Source organism: Aquarana catesbeiana, linkage group LG08 (assembly GCF_042186555.1).
Source record: "Aquarana catesbeiana isolate 2022-GZ linkage group LG08, ASM4218655v1, whole genome shotgun sequence".
NCBI lineage: Eukaryota > Metazoa > Chordata > Amphibia > Anura > Ranidae > Aquarana > Aquarana catesbeiana.
In genome coordinates this window covers 109,746,763-109,770,430 of record NC_133331.1, presented here as the reverse complement: position 1 = coordinate 109,770,430, position 23,668 = coordinate 109,746,763, and the positions used below count along the sequence as shown (strand labels likewise).

General features: G+C 43.3%; 1 protein-coding gene across 1 annotated transcript in view; it reads right to left on the bottom strand.

Moving 5' to 3' along the window:
* The window catches only part of CCDC6 (coiled-coil domain containing 6), a 77,633-nt gene that overhangs the window by 24,533 nt on the left and 29,432 nt on the right, over positions 1–23,668 (bottom strand). Inside the window, exon 3 of the mRNA XM_073596305.1 lies at positions 7,696–7,824. Coding sequence (XP_073452406.1) covers positions 7,696–7,824 — 129 coding nt within the window. The remainder of the gene's footprint in view (positions 1–7,695; positions 7,825–23,668) is intronic.

Here is a 23,668-nt window from a genome sequence, read left to right as displayed (position 1 = left end):
ACACGAGTCATTTCAGTGACAGCTGCAGGAGGAGGAAATATAAATATATATTTATTTCAACAGTGTATGTAGCGTTTTCCTGGAGTTTCACTAATGACAAAATCTGTGTTTTTGTATCGGTAAAACTGAACTTATTCCTGTGATTTTTTTTTTTTTTTTAAAGTGCTTGCTATAGGCGATCTTATGTTGTCAGAAGTTGAATCAAAATATTGCACTTATGTAGTGTATAAAGAAAAATATATTTGTCTCACATGCTTTAGAAGTTGTAGCGACCTGGTGACTTAATAGGTCATAGTAAGAAATAACCTATAGCTGAAATTGATTCAGTGATTGTTGTGTCTACTTTTGGCTGCAGAACTGAACACCAGAGGCTTCAATGCCTCACAGGAGTAAGCAGTTGTTATGCGAGAGACTATTGCTCCCCTAAGACACTGGCCAAGTAGTCTATTCTACAGATACAGAAAACGCTCTCAACATTGAGCCAAGAAAACCTGTACTAAGAGAAATAAGGTGGTTGCTATTGGTGACCTCCCTATCCGAAAGTGATTTAAAAAAAAAAAAAAAAAAAACAAAAAAAAAAAAAACAAAACAAACAAACCTTTACAAACATGTTAATTTTACCTGCTCTGTGCAAGGGTTTTGCACAGAGCGGCCCCGATCCTCCTTTTCTGGGGTCCCCCGGCAGCACTCATGGCCCCTCCTCTAAATTGGGTGCCCCCACAGAGAGGCGCTTTCCATTGGGGCAACCGTGCGGGCACGCTTGAGTCCTGCATCTATTGACACAGACAGCAGGACTTGGCCCCTGCCCCCGGCTCCCACATCACTGGATTTGATTGACAGCAGCAGGGGCCATCGGCTCTTGCTGCTATCAATCTATCGAATGCGGACCCGAAACAGAGGCTGGAGCTGCTGGACCGATTGGGTTCAGGTAAGAAAAAGGGGGCTCTGGGGGGCAGCTGCAGCACAGAAGGTTTTTCACCTTAATGCATAGAATGCATTAAGTTGAAAAACCATGAGACTTTACAACTCCTTTAATTGTCTAGTCGTCTTGAATGTCCAAAAGGCTTATATATCCAGGGTCATGGATGAGGTGTTGGCTGGCTTCAGAGGTCAGGGGCAGTCATCGCTATGTGCCACTCAGCACCAGTGGTTCACACATGGTGTCATATCCTCACATTTGTCGTTTGATTTTATTGTCTGGTGCCCCTGTACCAACATCTTTCTATAGCAGTCTTCCATGGCCCCTGTATGCCCCCTGTGGCCACACAGAACCCCCTCCATCACGATTTGTGGACTGTCTTGGTATGTGCTTCTTTGGGTCTCTGAGCCGTTCTGAAAATTGATGATCTGTATTTAGCCCTGAAGAAGCCATCAATGGCGAAACATGTAGGGACGTGATATTCATCAGTGACCATTTTATGTATATGGATACATTGGCCAGTATAATCAGTCTGTATATTCACTCTGCCTATTTTATGAACCCTATCTGTTCTGTTTCTATGTAATAAAATGTACATATTTTTAGCAATTTTGCAAGTTCCTTTTGTATATGTGGCACCGTCATAATCCCCAAAAAACCCTTTGCTACTATTCCTACTACTGTAAAGGGATGAGGTGACAAATCTTTTAGAGTCACGCAATCCACCCCTTTTTGCACTTTCTGGCTTCAGTTGTTGCATGTTTATTCAAGGTGGAAGATTTAAATATTAGCATGGCAACTAGCATTTTCAGGAAGTCCGCAATGACAGGAAAGGTTTACCTTAAAACCTTTGTTACATTAAATGTTTTCTTTTAGCATTAATGTTTATAATTAGATCCAAGCAATTTATGGAAAGATTCCATCACTGGGGGAATAGAGGCAAACTGCTGCAAGTAAAAAGCGCATGCATGTTCCAATAGTGCTGAAGCTTGCCATCTTATTTATATTCACCAGTAAGGCTGCCAATCATTGCAATGGGTCAATAGGAATGTGGGGCAGGGCTCAGTAACAAGCTTCAAAACTACCTGATGTGTCCAAGCTTACCCATCAGAAGGCTTGTCACTGCAGTGCAACTGAAAGGTTCACACTTGCAGCAATCTGCCCCTTGTTACTAAAATAGTTGTGTTGGACATGTGAAAGCACGTTCTACCGAACAAGCAACACAAACTACTAATAAACCACTGATGTAAAACTGCAGCACACAAAAGCATCTTAAAGCAGTTCTAAAGTCTATTTTTTAACAATTAAAACAAAACATGGTATACTTGCCTGCTCTGTGCAGGGGTATTGCACAGAGTGGCGCCAAACCTCCTATCCTGGGGCCCCCCACCAGCGCATTCCATCCCTCTTCTCCATCTGCCCCCATAGCAAGCAGTTTGCTATGGGGTAGACGTGTGGGCTGTGTGCGTCTATTGCCACATACAGTGCAGCTTGGCCCTCCACTCCCATCCTACTGGATTTGACTGTGTCAGTGTGTGATGAGGGAGAGAGAAGACTGCAGCCAAGGACAGCACTGGATTAATCCAGGAAGGAAATGTTTAGCAGGGGAGGGTGGCACAGCAAGTCTTCTGTGCTTCCATGGCAGGCACTTGCAGAGAAGTACAATATATATCTCCACCTAGTGGTCAACTTACTGAAGCTACTAAAGCAGTTTTTTTTTCTTTTCTGTGTTTTGTAGCCTTTCTAGAAGGTCTCCCAGCTGCTGTGCACAGTGCAAGACATTGGGAGTCTCTATGACCTGACAACTTCAGCTTCTTCGCTGCACAGCTCAGAGGTATAAGGCATTAGCACAGAGCAGCCCCGATTCTCCTCTTCTGGGGTACCCCACCAGCTCTTCTGGCTCCTCCTGCCTTCAGAGTGCCCCTACAGTAAGCTATAAAGTATAGTATAGAGTGCCCCTATACCAAAGGAGAAAAAAAAAAAAAAAAAAAGACTGCCTTTAGAATCACTCACTTACTTCTCCTCCCCAAGACTACATGTCCAATGAGGCATTGCTCCTTGCACATTGACATGTTCTCAGGGATTTACTGACATGTATGGATGGTGTAATGAGCAGTATGTGCGCTGCACTGCATTTCCTAATATGTAAACAAATAATCCATTCTGTATGCAGGCCATCGAAATCGGCTGACCAGCTAAACGATGAAAATAGTTGACAACTATTTTCATATTTGCTTATAATCGATTATGCTGATTGGTTGTTTCAGCCTGACAAAATTATACACCACACCTTTAGAAATAAAGCAGTTCAAAACGACTCAATGTCCCAAGCTTGTAAATCCAGCGAGTCTCACTTTGGGATACTGCTTTCTTCATATCCATACCCCTCCAATGTTTGTCTGTCTTATCAATATCACAAAAAGACAGTACCCTCGGATCCCTGTTGTGGTATTGTCTAAAATGTTTGGAGATGCTATATTTACAAAAACCATACATATTTGCATGTTCTCGTACCCCCAACTTCCTAGGGGTTGCACAAGTACTGTTGCAAGTAATGATTTTTTTCCCCCCCATATTATTTACATGTGGTACTAGATTTAAAATGTTCCTTTTCCCTTCATTGTGCTGGACCATCCTACAAAAGGAATGTATCTACCACAAAAAACAAAATTAAAAAAATGTTTTGGTACAGAAACATGGTTAGCTTCTTCGGGGAGGCTGATAGATTGTGAACCAATTTCTTAAAAAGCGGGGCTTTTCTATACACAAATTGGGGTTTAAGAAGAACCAAGCGCACCAAAAAAAAAAAAAAAAACAGCATGCAGGACTTTTTAAAAAAACGCACTGCACCTGCGGGGCACTGGTTGGAAGAGTTCCATAGGATTTAAAGGGATACATTTTTCATGCATTTGTCTTCTGCTTTTTTACTTCAAAGACATGCCAGTGTGAAAGGACCCTTATTTCTAAATGTCTCTATCAGGGAATCAAAATTTCCCCTGATGCGCATCAGTTTCTTCCCCGTAGATTTCCTCCTCCTCATTTGCTCATAAAGATGTTGACAACACTGGGAGCATACTTTGCTCCCATCTCAATGCTACATCGTGCCAGAAAAATTCTAATATAAACTGTATTTGCTTAATTTTTAAGCCAGGTTATGCAATGCCCACCTTACTGCATCTAGAGCACCATCCTGTCTTATATTCATGTACGACTCCACATTTATCTTTAACAGAGGTCTCTTAATATGTCAATAAGTAGGACAGATAATTTTGTACCATAGGCTATAAAGTAGTGGTCTATGTATTCCCCTATCCTGAAAAACAGCAAATTGACTCCACGTATTATAGGTCTTCCTGGTGGATTGTGTTTGTTTTATTGCACCTTGGGCATCTGGTAGGTGACTGGTAATTTTGGTGCCTCTGGGCCTCATTCTTGCTCTGGCTTCATTCTTGTTCAGTATACCTTCTTTCGGGCCCTTTTTAATATCAGTATTTTCAATTGTCCTTTACACCTGTTACTTGGATCTCCCAACAGTACATCATATGTTTCTGATTCATTCAACGGCCTATTTAATTATATATCATAAATCGGCTTTATTCAGAACCACAATTCCCCCGCTTTATCCGCTGGTCTTAGAACAATGTTTTTCTTTTCCAATTATTTGACGCCTACTCCTCTGTCCCATTAACAGGATTTACTGTAATACATTCTATGGCATGCTCCAACAGATTTAAAAACATTACCCCCATCTTGGGATTAAAGGTGGATTGATCTCTCAACCCTCAAACCTTTAACCACTTCATATCCTTAGGCCCACACATGACGGCCTCGACTTTCCGGGATTATATCTAAATGATGCCTGAGGCTACAGACATCATTCAGATACTGGCATTTTCAGCCGGGGATTCCGTACACCATGAGAATGATCATAGCGGCTGTTCCGCCGCTTGATCGTTCTTACGGGCGGCGAAAGAGGACGCCCCGCCCCCCCGGTGCTTCTACTGACTCACCTCAGCGATCGGTGAGTCGGAGAGCGGATCAGCCGGCGCCGGATGTAGATCATAGAGGTTTCCGGCTGACCAGATGGCCGCCGGAGTCTCTATGATCGTTCGGAGGCCGGGCGCGAAGTTATAACATCACGCTTGGCCTCTGCATTCAAAAAAACTGCGCCACCTCAGCTGGGAAGCGGTGATCGATTTTTGTTTTTTTTTAATTTTAGGCTTCCCAGCCTAGAGGTGAGATGTGGGGGTCTTATTGACCCCATATCTCACTGTAAAGAGGACCGATCATGTCATATTCCTATTACAAGGGATGTTTACATTCCTTGTAATAGGAATAAAAGTGATCAAAAACATTTTTTTTTTAAAAAGTGTCAAAATAAAAAATTAAGTAAAATTAACAATAAAAATTTTTTTTTAAAGCGCCCCTGTCCCCGTGAGCTCGTATGCAGAACGCATACGTAAGTCCCGCCCACATATGAAAACGGTGTTCAAACCACACATGTGAGGCATCGCCGCAAACGTTAGAGCAAGAGCAATATTTTCTTTCATATTATGCAAAAAAATTTGGCTAACTTTGCTGTTTTGATTTTATTTAAAGCATGAAACAGTTTTTTAAAAAAAAAAAAAAAAAAAAAAACGCGTTTGAAAAATTGCTGCGCAAATACCGTGCAAGATAAAAAGTTGCAATGACCGCCATTGTATTCTCTAGGGTCTCTGCTAAAAAACATATATAACGTTTGGGGGTTCTATGTAATTTTATAGCAAAGAAATTATGATTTTTGACATGTAGGAGCGAAGTGTCAGAATTGGCCTGGATGCGAAGTGGTTAAACACTGTGTGCGTTGAACTTAATATTTTTTTTATTTGGGTCATATTTCAATCTAAAGTCCAACACCTTAGACTTCTTTTCTGAAAAGACAGTGGCACCAAGACTGAAAATACGGATTGATTGAAAGATTTAAATAAGGCTTGGTGGAAACCTTGGAAGAATCCATATTACTTGAGTGGTTTTTAAACATACTCTAGGCTGCTATACCAGCTGGGAGTGTGCACACACTTGTACAGCCAACTGTCAGCTTTCATGTGGAAGTGATACAAGCTGTTTTGTAGCCGTCTGATCATTTACACAAACGCTGCATGTGTGGACTCCTTCCACCATGTATACCGGGCTCCGTTGTCCCAGCTACAAGCCTGGTGCAGTCAGGGCAGGCGCCGCCAGCAAAGGCGGTGGGAGACAAGTTCCAGTCTCTGGGTCCACCTTCCTGCGAATGCATCAGGAAGCAATGTGTATGACGTTACTTCCTGGTCTGGTGCGGTCATTCTCTGAGAGGGAAATAAAATTGTAAAGCCTTACTACACTCTCACATATACGCATTCATTGGTGCACCTACGTATAAAAACAGCAAATGCCCTACACATGTTCTACATCACTGTGCATGCCAGAGCAAGATCAATAGTTCTAGCACCATACCTCATGGACATCTCTAAACTGATGACCTGTAGGGGGTTTCAAAGTGTCACCTATGAAAAAATATAGGGTGCCGAAGTTTGTCGCCATTTTACAGGGGCACACAATTTTGTATTTCACAAAATGCGTTATTGAGTAACAAAAAATTGGTAATGCCCCTATTTTCTTCTTTGGGGTGCCTTTCAAAAAATATATAATGTTCAGAGGTTTTAAAGTAATCTACAGCCCTAAAATTATTTTTAAAACCTGTAAACAAAAAAAAAAAAAAAAAAACCTTACACACGTTGAAATAATGGCTCCAAGACTCAAATTGCTAAAGAAAAAAACAACAGGAGGATGGAATTGGGAATATGATTTTTTTTACACTTGGTTGTTTATAAGAAAAATGAAAAACTGTGTACTCAAACTCACTTTAAAGAAACAGATTGCAACTGGTACCTCCCCATAGAAAGCTGTCACCACCCTAGGCGGAGAGCGGGGCCCCTAAGGGACAATTGATGCGCATCAGGAAAATTGCAATGAAGATTTTGATTCCCGGGCTGACATCCTGATGGGGAAATTTGGAACTATAAAAGCAGTATAAAAGTGGCTTGGCTCTCTTGACAATATAAAAAGACAGGAAAAACGCTGGATTTTATTCAATAAAGGGTACTTTACCATGTAAATTTTCTCCTCTCTCCTTTTTCATGACCAATACCTTCTCTGTGTGGGGGATGAGACTATAATGCTTACCCAAAGAAAAACAACGGGACCAGTGCCTGAAGAGTAATACAGAGCTTAAATTTAACTTGCTTGCTAAAACAAAGGGTCAACACCATCTGTTGAGTGGTGATAGTTGGGGGGGGGTTTACCTGAACTTGGGCTACACCTATGAGAACTTCGCTTCTTTACTGTATGTAGTGTACACAAGTCACACATTGATCAGGAATATTACAAGCCCTGAGCACGTTATAGGAGTTCTACTCCTATAGTTATTATAATATATGGACAGTATTTGTATCTTTTACTGGTGCACACAGATTTTATTTTAGTCAAATAGCTCTACAACTGCTGTTACATTTTTGTTTTAGTTTTCACAATGTTGTGAACACCTTGCAGCAGCAGCTGGGTTAATATACTTTCTTATAGGTAGCACAATTTCCATTTTGTACTCTTTTCCCATTTTGAAAGGAAAGGTTTCCATTTTAAAGAGGTATAAAATCTTTTTAATGGATAGGTTTTTGCCTTTTCATATTCTTTAATATGGCGTAAAAGTAATGTGGTAAACTGCTGTGTTTGAAAAGTAAACCCTAAAGGATATTTTTTACCTGTTCTAGTGTTAGCTGTTTGGAGATGGTATCATTTTCCAGTTTCCTGATTTTCTTCATTAGTTTGTTAACCTGAAACTCTTGCTCTTGTTCCAGGTGCTGCTCAAGTTCTGCTTTCTCGTGCTGCAACTAAACAAAAAGAAAAAATGCAGAGCGCAGGTCAGTGATCAGACAGTCTCTCCACCAACTCAGTTTACTGCATATTGGCAGTACACAAGGTGTGAAAACGTATTTCATTTCCCGGAATGCCCACGGTGTAGCACTATGGAGGCGAATCTCACAGCCATTCGCACTCAAGCATGTTCTAACTTGCACTCACCCGGGCTGCAGAACAGTTGACTTTACGGAGTAGCAGAAGAAATAACGTGTGAGAATTGCGCTGTTGGCGGAAAATGAGTGACAGGAATCTAGAGCAGCAGATTAACATTAAATTGTGCGTGAAAAATGGCAAAAAGCTTGAGTGAAACTTTAGCTCTGTTACAAACAGGCTTATGCTGAACATTCCATGAAGAAATCAAGCGTTTTTGAATGGCATAGGCGGTTTAAGGAGGGACAGGTAGAGGTCCACTATAACGCAAGAAGTGGGCAGCCAAAAACGCAAGGGACGGATGCAAATGTGGACACAGTGCAAACCCTCATACACTCATGCTGGTGTGTTCTTTTGTTCATGAGGGGACAGTTTACAAGTTCATAGAACATAATACAACAATGGTGATTCAACATTGTTACTTGGAAATTCTGAAAATGTTATGGAAATCTGTTGGAAGGAAAAAAAAAAAAAAAAAAAAAACAGAAAACTTGTATGAAAAGTGGGTTTTCCTCCCTTTTCGGGAATTAAATTGTCACACCTCGTATGGCTATTAAAGTATGCTACGAAGAAGCAAATATTTGGTATTTTGCACAGTTGAGTAGGAAATGGCCAGAAACAGATAACTGATGCAGTTGGTCAGCTATAAAACAAATTTTTGTGTCCCTGAACCAAATCTCTTTATACACACTTATAATATCTCTGACTTTGTTTTATGTACCTGGGCTTCATAACATACAGTGGGGAAAATAATTATTTGATCCCCTGCAGATTTTGTAAGCCTGCCCACTTAAAGAAATTAAGGGTCTATAATTTTTATCATAGGTGTATTTTAAATGATAGAGACAGAATATCAACCAAAAATCCAGAAAAGAAAAAACACATAAAACAATTGCTATAAATTACCCAAAGTTGCAGTTCAGTGAGTAAAATAAGTATTTGATCCCCAAGCAAAAACATGACTTCGTACTTGGTGGAGAAACCCTTGTTGGCAAGCAGAGGTAAGATATTTCTTGTAGTTGGTGACCAGGTTTGCACACATCTTAGTAGGAATTTTGGTCCACTCTTTACAGACCTTCTCTAAATCCTTAAGGTTTCTTGGTCGTCTCTTGGCAACCCAAAGTTTGAGCTCCCTCCATAAATTTTCTATAGGAGGTCTGGAGACTGACTAAGCCACTCCATGACCTTATTGTTGCTTCTTCTTGAGCCACTCCTTTGTTGCCTTCGTGGTATGTTTTGGGTCATTATCATGCTAGAGGACCCATCCACGACCCATCTTTAGTGTTCTGGCTGAGGAAAGAAGGTTCTCATCCAAGATTTTACAATACAAGGTTCCATCCATTGGCCCCTCAATGCAGCAAAGTCAGCCTGTACCTTTAACAGAGAAACAGCCCCAAATCATCATGTTTCCACCCCTGTGCTTGACTGTAGCGATGGTGCTCTGGGGTTCATAGTCACCATTTTTCTCTCTTACAAAACACAGCGAATCGGGTTAATGCCAAAGAGCTCAATTTTGGTGTCATCTGACAACAGCACTTTCTCCCAATCCTTCTCTGAATCATTTAGATGTTCATTGGCATGACTGTACATGTGCCTTCTTGAGGAGGCGGACTTGCCGTGTTTGGAGGAAGAAAAATGCTGAGTATGACCCTAAGAACACCATCCCTACAGTCAAGAACGGAGATGGAAACATGCTTTGGGGCTGTTTCTCTGCTAAAGGTACAGACCGACTTTGCCGCATTGAGGGGCCAATGGACGAGGCCACGTATTGTAAAATCTCAGATGAGAACCTTCTTCCCTCAGCCAGAACACTACAGATGAATGGGTTTTTCAGCATGACAACAACCCAAAACATACCGCCAAGGAAACAAAAAGGAGTGGCTCAAGAAGAAGCACATTAAGGTCATGGATTGGCCTAGCCAGTCTCCAGACCTTAATACTATAGAAAATTTATGGAGGGAGCTGAAACTCCGAGTTGCCAAGCCAAAGCTTAAGGATTTAGAGAAGATCTGTAAAGAGTGGAACAAAATTCCTCCTGAGAGGTGTGCAAACCTGGTAACCAACTGTAAGAAAAGTTTTACCTCTGTGCTTGCCAACAAGGATTTCTCAACAAAGTACAAAGTCATGTTTTGCTTGGGGATCAAATAATTTTTTTTACTCACTGAACTGCAACTCACTTTATAACATTTGTTTTGTGTTTTTTCTGGATTTGTGGTCGATATTCTGTCTCTATCATTTAAAATACACCTATGATAAAAATTATAGATCCTTCATTTTTTTTGTAAGTGGGCAAACTTACAAAAACTGCAGGGGATCAAATAATTATTATTATAAGAACTTTGTTGTTTGTATTTGTACTTGAATAATTTGCAAAACAAATGTCTTTAAAAAAAAAAGTCTCCACATCACCAAGATAAAAGCATACATACAAAACAATACACACAACGCACCCCACTGCTTTGCAGGGTAGGCCTAAACAGCACCTTCTGTGGATCAATCCACGATAAACTTCTGCACAAAAAGAGAAGCAACATGCAAGTATTTATCACTTATAAAATGTATGCTAATTTCACAACTGTGATCTGAGAGATGTGAACGCCTCATGGCATTGTGTGCAGAGTCCAAAGCTTTCAATTTATGACATGATCGGCATTTTATGCCATTTCTACTAGCCTGCTGCTTTCCATTTCTGGCAGCTGCTTCTCTGGAGAATAATGCTGAGAGAGAGGGCAGAAGAGCATCAGACTCCTGCAATCCGGTCCCCTGACACCAAATTCTCTCATCCAAAATGGTCTAGTCACAACCAGGCGATTGCAAAGCAACCTTGTAGTTTTCAGTGAATCCTATCTGGTGAACACCCAGGGTGTAAAGCCAGCCATAGATGGAGTGATTTTATCTCCAACAACCATGTGTTGCAGGAAAGAAAAATCGCTTGATACCTCAATTGACACAGTCAGTGTTGATGGGGGAATCCCTCCTGCAGAGCCATCGTGTTCTACGGGGGGGGGGGTTGAGCCATCCACAGTGATTACTGCTAACGGCTATAATAGCTGTTGTCAGGCACCCTTAAGTCTAGTACATACGATCAGAAAAATCGGACGAAAAATACCGCTTTAGAAGCGACTGTATGATAAGCTCATTTGTACATAGCTTTCCGGAGCTGATCACGACAGTTTATCCGAGATTATACCAAAAGACAAACATGAACGATTTTCTCGTACGATACCAGAGCGAACAATTCTCCTTTACTCAGTACAGTTTTCATCCGAAAATACAATACAAATTCAATACAATACATTATATCACTTCCGAAGTTGTATTCTGTCGTACGAGAATTTTTGAGTAACCTCTTCATTTTCAAAAGGAGATTAGCATGCAAAAATAGGATTTTTTAAAACAGCTTACCTGTAAAATCCTTTTCTTTCGAAGGACATCACGGGACACAGAGCCACAGTAATTACTGATGGGTTATATAGGTATCACTGGTGATTGGACACTGGCACACACTATCAGGAAGTTAAACCCCCTATATAATCCTTCCCCCTTGCAGGGATACCTCAGTTTTGTAGCCAAGCAATATAGTGTATTAGAAGAGGGGCGGACCTCTGTGTCCCGTGATGTCCTTCGAAAGAAAAGGATTTTACAGGTAAGCTGTTTTAAAAAATCCTATTTTCTTTCTCGAACATCACGGGACACAGAGCCACAGTAATTACTGATGGGATGTCCCAGAGCAATGCTACCTGAGGGGGGGGAACCACGACCAAGTAGGGTGCAATCAGACCTGAGGACCCTGTACCGCTGCCTGCAGCACACTACGCCCAAAGGCGATATCCTCATGCCTTCTCACATCCACCTGATAGAATTTGGTGAATGTATGAACTGAAGACCAGGTTGCGGCCTTGCAGATTTGAGCCATAGAGGCCCGGTGATGCACTGCCCAAGAAGCACCAATAGCCCTTGTGGAATGTGCCCTGATCTGAAACGGAGGAATCTTCTGTTTCAAACCGTAAGCTTGAAGGATCAACTGTCGAATCCATTTAGAAATGGTAGCTTTTTGACGCTGCCTGTCCTCTATTGGGACCCTCTGGCAGCACAAACAAAACATCCGTCTTGGTTTAAATGAAAATCAGAAACCACCTTCGGTAAAAAAACTAGGATGAGGGCGTAGTACCACTCTATCCCTTGTGTATAATCAAATAAGGCTCCTTACAGGAAAGAGCTGCTAATTCTGATACTCTTCTAGCAGAAGAGATGGCCACCAGAAAAATTAATTTCCTTGTCAACAAGACCAAAGGAATCTGACTTATTGGTTCAAAAGGCTGTTTCTGTAACACAGCCAGGACCAAATTCAAGTCCCAGGGGTTTAGGGGAGCTTTAACCGGAGGATTAAGACGCATCACCCCCTGCATAAAGTTTCGGACCAAAGAATGTGAAGCAAGTGGCCGCTGAAATAATACTGATAAAGCAGAAACCTGGCCCTTGATGGTACTCAAGGCCAGCTTCATCTCTAATCCCATCTGTAGAAAATCAAGGATTCTACCTATGACATATTTCCTGGGATGCCAACCTCTGGATTCACACCAGATTATATAAGCCTTCCAGACTCTATGATAAATCATCCTGGAAGCTGGCTTCCTTGCATTAATCAAGGTAGATATGACAGGACCTGAGAGCCCACGACTCTTCAGAACGTGGGTCTCAATAGCCAAACCGTCAAATTTAGCGTTTGTAAGGCAGGATGGAACACTGGATCTTGAGATAACAGGTCTGGGCGTTTCCGGTAGTGTCCACGGGGAACCTACCGTCATCCTTACTATTTCTGCATACCAAGTCCTTCTGGGCCAAGCGGGGGCCACCAGAAGTACCGACTTCCTTCCTGCCTGATCCTGCGAAGGAGTCGTGGTAGTAGCAGAATAGGCGGGAATGCGTAAATCAGTGAGAACCGATGCCACGGAATCACCAACGCATCCGTCCCGCATGCAAGAGGATCTTTTGTCCTTGCCACAAATCTATCTTTTTGTTGAATCGGGATGCAAAGAGATCTACATCTGGAACCCCCCATCTTTGGCATATGGCCCAAAAGACGTCGGGATGCAGAGACCATTCCCCTGGAAGTAACTGCTGGCGACTTAGATAGTCCGCCTGCCAATTTTCTATTCCCGGGATGAAAACTGCCGATATGCATGGCACATGCATCTCTGCCCAGACTAAGATCTGGTTCACCTCTTTTTGAGCAGCTCTGCTCCGGGTGCCTCCCTGATGATTGACATAAGCCACTGCTGTGGCATTGTCGGACTGGATCCTGACCGGACAACCCTGTAGCCTGATAGTCCAGGCTTTTAGAGCTAGATGTATCGCCCGGATCTCCAGAATGTTGATGGGTAAGGTCCTCTCTGTTTTGGACCATACCCCCTGGACCGCAGCCTGTTCCAGAACTGCTCCCCAACCTGACAGACTGGCATCTGTTGTTACCACCGTCCAGGTAACCAGTAGAAAGGATTTCCCCTTCTGCAGGTTTTCGGGTATGAGCCACCAATTGAGGCTCTGACGCACCGCATGCGACAGGTGCATCGGAAAGTCTAATGCCTGAACCTTCTTGTTCCAGGTCGACAGAATACTGTGTTGCAGCATTCTTGAGTGAAACTGAGCATAGGGAACTGCTTCGAATGAAGACACCATCTTCCCTAGTAGCCTCATACAAAGGCGGACTGAGGGACCCTTCTTGGTCCTTACTGTCAGAATCAGCTCTCTCAAAGCAGTGATCTTTGCCTGGGGTAGAAATATTTTCTCCTGGCTTGTATCTATAATCTGACCTAAATACTCCAGTCTTCTTACTGGTTTTAGGAAAGACTTTTCTAAGTTGAGGATCCAACCCAGGTGTTCTAGATACCTGACCGTGGTCCTCAAGTTTCCATTCAAAGAGGCTACCGACCGGTCTATCAAGAGCAGGTCGTCTAGGTATGCTATGACAGCTATACCCTGAGCCCTTAATCTGGCCAGAGGAGGAGCCAAGATCTTTATGAACACTCGAGGTGCAGTGGCTATCCCGAAAGGCAGAGCCACAAACTGGAAATGGCGCCCTCCTACCTCGAAGCGCAGAAACTTCTGATGAGCAGGAAAAATGGACACATGCAGATATGCATCTCTGATGTCTATTGATGCCAGAAATTCTCCTCCCTGCAGGGTGGGAACTACTGTTCGAATTGATTCCATGCGGAAGGATTGAATCCTTAGGAATCGGTTCAGATCCCTTAAGTCCAAAATGGACCTGACATCCCCATTTGGCTTTTGGACCGTAAAAAGGTTGGAATAGAAGCCCAATCCCTGGTCCTTTGCGGGCACTATCATAATGACCTCCTGCGACAAAAAAGTCGCTCTAACGCTAGAAGGAATGACTGCTTCTTCTCTGGGTCTCTGGGAACATTTGATCTGAGGAACCGAGGAGAAGGGAATTCCTGAAACTCCAGCTTGTACCCTAAGGTTACCGTGGAGACTACCCATCTGTCCTGGAAGTCCTCGTGCCAGAGCTCTGAGAACTGTCGCAGTCTTCCCCCCACTCGAGTGAGCGGGGGCGCCCCCTCATGCAGAGGTCTTAGTTTTTTGCCTAGTAGGCTTCTTTCCCCAGGACTTCTTTTGTCCCTGGGGTTGACTCTTGTCTCTGGACCCCGATGGAGGCGGCCGTCGAGACTGCCTGGAGGCTGAAGCCCCCGGCGCTGGGGAAAGAGTCCGTTTGAAAGAGGGACGCTTACTCTTCTTCTTGACAGGTAAGAGAGTGCTTTTCCCACAAGAGATTCTCTTGATATAGTTATCCAAGTCCTCTCCAAACAACCTTGCACCACGAAATGGAAACCCAGCCAGTAGCTTCTTACATGGTGCTTCGGCTGACCAATTTTTCAACCATAGGATTCTACGTATATGCACCAACCCCAGTGAAAGACGGGAGGTTTGCACGATAGAATCTCTAATGGCGTCAACCACAAAGCATAAGGCCGCTGGAAGGTTAGCAAACCCCTGGGCCTGCTGTTCAGGTAATACTTTGATGACCTGCTTAACATGGTCTCTTAAGTATTGACAGACTCCAATCGCTGCTACTGCAGGTTGGGCCACTGATCCTGCTAAGGAGAAAACATCCTTAAATAGGGATTCCATCCTTTTATCTACAGGATCCCTGAGCATTGTCTACAGGACAAGTCAGGCTATTATTTACGGAGGAAATGGCGGCATCAATAGCCGGTATTCCCCACATTTTAATAAACTTTTCTTCCATCGGATAAAGTGTTGAAAACTTTCTCGGCGGAAAAAAACGTTTGTCTGGGTGATCCCACTCAGAATAAATAAGCTTTTCAAGTAAAGTATGAACAGGAAAAACATGTGCTGCTTGGAAAGGTTTCAGTGACCCCAAAGCAGAAGAGGATTCTTTAGCAGTTTCAGGTATGGGCAACTTAAATGTGGAGCGGACCAATCCAGTGAGGATCTGCACTAAGACTTTCTCCTCTTGGGAAGTCGCAGAGGGTCCCTCTCCACCTGAATCCTCTGAAGAGGAATCATCTGTCCCATCCCGATCCTCTGAAAGGGATTCATCTCCTTTATCCCAGAGCTCCTCTGTCTGAGGGTCTTGGGGCACAGAGGAAAGCCTAGTGCGTTTTCTTCCACTGAGTGAAGACGTAATCAAGGCCATTAATCTTTCCTCTAGACCATTAATGGTTGAGGAAAAAACCTCTTGTGTAATATATACAGGGGCTGAAGTGCCAGAAGCAGGTGTAGCCCCTGACCCCGATGGCTCTCCCTGGCTAGCCGTCCCTGGCCCATCTTTAGGGGGGGAGGATGCTGCCGACAGGGGGCCCTCAGAACCTGAACGAGATCCCCTAGTGTCTCTGGTTCCTGGGGTGCTTGAACCTCTTCTACCCATAGTGCAAAGCAACAAAGTGTGAGGTATACAAATGAACACTGCCCGCTGAGCGATGTAGTCTGGCTAAAAGCCTTGCTACCCAATGCTCAGTCTGGTGTTACTTCAGTAAATGCTGCCTAGGAGAATGCCTGTGTCCCACCTTACATGCGACCGTCAGCTCTGTGTCTCTCAGAAGGCTGAGTGCACCTGTACAGAGTGCCTTTAATAGCCTGCAGCTGGCCTGAGTGGGAGTCTAAGCACTCTGTGCTGACATCCCGTCCCCTCCTCTACCGCCCCCCCCCCCCCTCGAGTTTTGAAAAAAACGAGAGCTTCCCGCGCTGCCGACTCCTGTCATGCTTTCGGAGAAAGGCTGGGGATGGGGAGGGAGGCTGGTAACAAGATCTGCCTGAACGGCTATCTTGAGAGATGGTGGCCATTAGGCTGCAGAGCCCAGGTGGTATAACCACTTTCTAGACCCCTGTGGCCCCTCTCTAGCCTGGGGGGAACATTCAAACATGAGAAATCCCCCTTTCCACCTTACCTGCTTGCAGCCTGCTTGAGACGCTGGGACATAAACAGCGATTACAACACCTGAGACAGAGTCAGCATGTGTAGGTTTGTGCTCTTGGCAGCCCCCGGTGGTCACAATAGGCATAGCATGCATTTACCTTAGAGAAAAGCCACTAGAACTCAAAAATTCTGTGGAATCTCCTCTTACCTTATCCAGCCGCAGGGTGCTGTTTACACAGACCCAATCTTCACCTCTCACGGTGGGCTCCGTTTGAAAAAACCGTCAGAGACTGGGGCCCCCATCAGTAGGGGGATCCAACAGTTCTGGGACCGTAAAGCACCTCGCCAGAAATTAGGAAGTTTAAAGCCATTTTCTGATCTGCGGGGTCCAGCTCTCTAAAAAGAGAAGCATTACGGGTAAAACCTCGTTTCTTCGGACACGAGGCCCGGGTACCATTCAATTCGGCCATGAAAAGACACTTTGAATGGATCCGGTTCGCCTGGCTTGCCCCAGTATAGGATCTTAGGATATTCCCTTTGGAGCTCAGCACAGGACATCTTTACACGTCCATCACCTAAGACACTGGCGTAAAAACTGAGGTATCCCTGCAAGGGGGAGGGATTATATAGGGGGTTGAACTTCCTGATAGGGTGTGCCAGTGTCCAATCACCAGTGATACCTATATAACCCATCAGTAATTACTGTGGCTCTGTGTCCCGTGATGTTCGAGAAAGAAAAAAATTTAAAAAAAAGAAGACAGACGATCAGTCGTCCGATAGTCTCATGTGTACAAGGCTTTAGGGCTAATTTGCACATGCAACAGTGTCTGAAAAGTGATGCTTGGACTACTTTTCAGAGCAGCAGAGCGGCTTTTTTTCTTTTCTTAAAAGCTGAACAGGGTTTGGTGACACAGCCACTCCATGTGTACAGAGCTGTCAAGTCAAACTATGTGACATCAGCTCATCAACAGCTCTATTTGGAAGTGTAAACTAGGCCTTATGCTATGTGTTTAAGCCGTAGAAGGGGAAATGGACAGTGGTACTTACATATGCTGCTGGCACAGCTTACAACGCAGAAAGTACCAGTCAGGACAGGTTTTCCAACCAGTCCGTTTTAAAAGTGACTAATCAATAATGCAAGACTCAAGTTTATGATTATCCCAGATCCATCGAAAAAGGGTTGTCAAAGAGGTTTACTTTTTTTAAACATCTTTGTATTAAAAGATTTAGGACTCATTCACACTACTGCATTGCACTTAACACAACGCACGTTACAAGCATTGGTGCAATGCTATTTTGAATGGCACCCCAATGCACCTTGTTGGAAAACGTGCACTGTACTACTGGAAGCGCTACATGGAACTCTATTGGTGCTTTAGGCAGCTTTTTCAAACGGGCTGCTTTACTGCAACACAAACATGCAGCAAAATGGTGTTAACGAGCCCTTAGGAAGCTTAAAATTAGTATTAGGCCTCCTTTACACGGCTGAACAGATTCCAGTGACAAGAATCAGCAGATTCTTGTGGATGGAATGACAGGAAGAGGGAGAGAAGTGGAGTAATGCATCATGGAAACCAGGAAGCCACAGAGAGGAAAATCTTATCTGTACTGACTGAGAGTGTTACAAATAAGGAAAAAGTAAGTGCGGCATTTGAAATACTTAATAAAAGTAGACGTTTTGCAGGGACTAAATTTAAAGAAACATATAAAGTTGTTTAAAGGTGAACCAACTCTTTAAAAAGAGAAACTAAACTCTGGAAGCCGTGCCCCAAAAATAGCAGGTGGAGGGCAAAAAAGACTAATTACCAGTATTGCCTGTGGTATTTCTACAGCTGATCTTTTCCCAATACGAACGCAGGGCTCGACAAATTCCAGATACAAGGTCGCCATGGCGAGTAAAAATTGCATCCTGGCGCCTGGGCTGTTGTCAGCCTATTCACTGTTGCAGAATTTGTGTCCCCTGTTGACCATTTCCCTGGCTAGCATGGCTGGGAAAGAAAGTAAAATGTAATGCAGTGCATTACATTCAGTGGAGCACACGGGAGACATGCAGGGTGTAAAAGGCTCGGTAAAGGGAACCTGTCAAACAATCACCACATAGGGGACTCCCCCCCCCCCCCCCCATGTAATTAAAAAAACAAAACCAAAAAAATAAAAGTTTTAGGGATTGTAAAAAATTAAAGTCACACCGGAGTACATAAACCCCCCCCCCCAAAAAAAAATTGAGGGCCCCCCACATCCAACTGCAAACGCACATGTTGGGGTGCCTACACATGAAAACCACGATTGCGATAAACGTTATATATTGCCGCGCACAAGCTGGCTCCAAACTTTAGCTTGCTCCTAGGTTCAGAGCAAATTTGTCAAGCCCTGTGCTAATGTATCTACTGTTTTACTAGATGAAGGCAGCCTTGTTTCCGCACACCAGATACACAGCCTTATTTCAGCCCATTGATACACACAGCTATACCAATCTGCCTTAAAGTCAGCTATCCTAACAGAATGTTTTTGGATTGTGGGGGGGGAAACTGAAGCACCAGAAGGAAACCCAAACAGGGGAGAAAGCAAAAACTTTGCAGATAGTGAACATGACACATGCCATACATTTAAGAATGGTGCTCCTCATTTTTTATTGTACTAGTTAGAATATCAGTCCATGTGTACAATAAAAAAAGTCAGCATTATTTATTCAACAGCTACACATTGTGGATTTCCTGCTAATGGAGTAGCCACTGGAGGAGATATGATGTGGGAGTAAAGTTCAAGTGAGGAATTTTCTATAAACAGAGAGTTATTTGATTTTGGATGAATTTACAGTTAGACTGCCTTTCAGGAACAATTGCAAGAATGAGCAGGCAAAAGCAGTAACAAGTAAATAAATCAAGATCAAATAGTAGCTGTAAAAAAGTTACCCAAACAGAAGAACTAGAGTGTTTGATTTTATAACCTGTAATAGCCTCCGATAATAGGCATGTGCAAGATCAGATTAGATCAGAGCATTATGGTGAAATAAAGGGTTGGTCAGACTACATGAAAAGATTGTTTCCTACTGTCACACCACGCTATTGCATAGAAAAATCTGTAGAAATAGTTGGCTATACCTTAAAGCTGATCCCAATATTTCATCTAACTTTAAAGTTAATCTGGCCCAAACTGTTTACTTTGGTAAAATATGCAGTGGCTGGGAGCTCTGTATGAACCGTTGTAAAAGCTCAGCTACATACAGTGTACAGTGCTGTGCTCTGCAGCAGGATCAGACCTTCCTGTCCCACTCCCAGTACAAAATCAAGTCGGGCTAAGTGCTGCTCAGCCAGAGGAAGTTTTGTATTCTATGAATGAACACAAAGGTTCCTCTGATTGGCTTAGGTGGAGTTCATTGCATCATCAGCCCGCCTCTACGCTAATCATTGATAGAATACAAAGCTTCCTTTGCATGGCTGAGCAGCACCCAGCCCAACACGATTTTGTTTCTGAGAGCGGGATGGTAAGGTCCCACTGCTGGAACACAGCGCTGTATACTTTTTGCAGCTGAGGCTACATACAACGCTCCCAGCTGCTGTTAGTTGTTTGGCCCAGCTTGGTTCATATGAACTATTTGAAGTCAAATTAAACATGAAGATCAGTTTTAAAGAAAGAGGAAAAACATTTTTTAAAAATCACTTGCCTTTAGGAGTCTGACTAAAATGGCCAATAGTTGATCCACAACGTACAGTGCCTTGAAAAATTATTCATACACCTTGAAATTTTCCACATTTTGTCATGTTACAACCAAAAACCTAAATGTATTTTATTGGGATTTTATGTGATAGACCAACACAAAGTGGCACATAATTGTGAAGTGGGAGGAAAATTATAAATGGTGTTAATTTTTTTTTTACAAATAACTATGTGAAAAGTGTGGTGTGCATTTGTATTCAGCCCCCTTTATTCTGATACCCCAACTAAATTCTAGGGGAACCAATTGCCTTCAGAAGTCACCTAATTAGTAAATCGAGTCCACCTGTGTGTAATTTAATCTCCGTACAAATACAGCTGTTCTGTGAAGCCCTCAGAGGTTTGTTAGAGAACCTTAGTGAACAAACCGTATTATGAAGGCCAAGGAACACACCAGACAGGTCAGGGATAAAGTTGAAGTTTAAAGCAGGGTTAGGTTATAAAAAAATATCTTTGAACATCTCACGAAGCACAGTTCAATCAATCATCTGAAAACGGAAAGAGTATGGCACAACTGCAAATCTACCAAGACATGGACGTCCACATAAACTGACAAGCCAGGCAAGAAGAGCATTAAATCAGAGAAGCAGCCAGGAGGCCCATGGTAACTCTAGAGGAGCTGCAGAGATCCACAGCTCAGGTGGGAGAATCTGTCCACAGGACAACTATTAGAGCCCTTTCACACCGGGCCGCCCATAGCTTCGGCGGTAAAACGCCACTATTTTTAGTGGCGTTTTAGAGTCGGAATAGCGGTGCATTTCGGCCTCTAGCGGGGAGCTTTTACCCCCCGCTAGCAGCCAAGAAAGGGTTAAAACCGCCCGCAATGTGCCACAATAGCGGCGTTTTGCCGGCGGTATCCCAGCGCTGCCCCATTGATTTCAATGGGGAGCAGCGGTGGAGGAGCGGTAAACACACCGCTCCTTCCCTGCTCCAAAGAAGCAGCTGGCAGGACTTTTCCTGACGTCCTGCCAGTGCAGCGCTCTGGTGTGAAAGCCCTCGGGCTTTCACACTGGAGACAATGCTGCAGCTGTTTGAGGGCAGATTGCAGGCGCTATTTTTAACGCTATAGCGCCTGCAAAACGCCCTCGGTGTGAAAGGGGTCTTAGTCATGCACCCCACAAATCTAGGCTTTACGGAAGAGTGACAAAAAGGAAGCCATTGTTGAAAGAAAGCCAAAAGAAGTCCTGTTTGCAAAAAGCCATGTGGGGGACACAGCAAACATGTAGAAGAAGGTGCTCTGGTCAGACGAGACCAAAAAGTAACTTTTTGGCCTAAAAGCAAAACGCTATGTGTGGCGGAAAACTAACACTGCACATCACCCTGAATACACCATCCCCACCGTGAAACATGGTGGTGGCAGCAGGATGCTTTTCTTCAGCAGGGACAGGGAAGCTGGTCAGAATTGATGGGAAGATGGATGGAGCGAAATACAGGGCAATCTTAGCAGAAAACCTGTTAGAGTCTGCAAAAGACTTGACTGGGGCGGAGGTTCACCTTCCAACAGGACAACAACGCTAAACATACAGCCAGAGCTACAATGGAATGTTTTAGATTAAAGTATATTCATGAGTTAGAATGGCCCAGTCAAAGTCCAAACCTAAATTCAATTCAAGAATCTGTGGAAAGACTTGAATAGAGAGCTGTTTACAGACGCATTCAATTCAATTACAGACGCATACTCCATTCAATCTGACAAAGCTTGAGCTATTTTGCAAAGAAGAATGGGCAAAAATTTCACTCTAGATGCGCAAAGCAGGTAGAGACATACCCCAAAAGACTTACAGCTGTATTGTCTCAGGGGGGCTGAATACTAACGTACGCCACACTTTTCAGATTTATAAAAAAAGTTGAACCATTTATCATTTTCCTTCCACTTCACAATTATGTGCCATTTTTTGTTGGCCTATCACATAATATACTTTAATGATTTTGGTTGTAACATGACAAAATGTGGAAAATTTCAAGGGGTATGAATACCTTCTCAAGGTACTGTATGGCAATACTGTATCACGAGGCAAATCACGCAATTCTGATTGGCAATTAATGTAGAACTATAGGTAAAACCTTTTTTCATTTTGGATATAGTAAGGGAGGGTAATAACCTCTGTTTTTTTTTTTTTTACCATCTGTGTCCCATTCGAGAGATCTACCTTCACTTCCTGTCCCATAGCCAAAACAGGAAGTGATAGGAAACCCCTGCCATTAACCTCCCTGGCGGTTTTCCTGAGTGTGGCTCGGGGTTAAATTTCAGCACCATTAGTGGTAACCCTGAGCCACACTCAGGATTGCATTGCAGGATCCTGGTGCGCTGTACTTACCTAGTCCCCAGGATCCTGCGATGTCCCCCCCGCGGTGTCCGTGGGCTCTTTCGTCCGCCCGAAGCCTCTCTTTGCGGGGCTCCGTTCCCTGCGAGCGTAGCGACACACGGGGCGGAGCCTGGCAGAAAATTTAAAAAAAGTGAAAAATCATAACACATACAATACACTGTAATCTTACAGATTACATTACTGTATGAAATTATTTCACATCCCTTTTGTCCCTAATGCTTTGTCCAATGCCCTGCATGCAGTTTTATATTATATATACTGTTATTTCTGCCTGGAAACTGGAGATTGTCCATAGCATCCAAAAACTGTCCCTTTACGTCAAAAGTGGTTTTAGACCAGCTAGAAAACAGTGATAGTAAATTAGAACACTTGCAGAATTGAGCAATAGTGAATCGTGGGGAAATAAATTTTATTATTACTATTATATTATTTATTATATTATAATTTATGATTTTGTGTTTCAAACTTCATCATACCCGGGATATCTACTAGACTCTTGGTGGACAGATATAAGTGCGTTATTGCTAAGAATTACAGGCCTACAATATAAAACGCCAAATTTCTATGCAAAATAATTGTACCGCTTTGAGATGCAAAAATCTGACATAATCATACCGCCAGGGAGGTTAAGGGAATCCCTTGGGGACCCTGAGGCCATCAGAGCTATTGTCCCTATTGGAAGATTTTCCCTCCATTACTTTTCTGGGGACAACCCAAATGAGGATGAATCTCCCTAATGGGAACACAGAACACAAATAAAAACTGACAGGTGTTCTAATCCCTCTCCACTCTATACAAAACTAAGGAAAACGTTTTGCCTTTAGCTATACTTTAAAGTAAAACTGTTGCTTAAAGTGGAAGTCCATGCTAAAGCTAAAATCCCTGCATCTATAGCCACCAACATTCTAACACTAACCTATCTAGCCCCGTAAAGAAAAAACAAAAAAAAAAAAAAAAAACATCAGTATACATACCTTTTCTGTAGGTGATCCGACCCGATCTCCAGCGGCAGAAGCTCTGCTGAGTACACATCCGACAACCGCTGTGAAACGACTGGGGAGTGACGTCTCCCATAGAGTTACTATGGGGCTTACGTTGTCAAACGTGTCCTCTGCACCCGCCTCCACAGCGAAGTCGCGGCTGACAGCTCAGCGTGGGATCAGAGCTTCTGCCGCTGGAGATTGGGTCGGATTACCTGCAGAAAAAGGTACGTATACTGATTTTTTT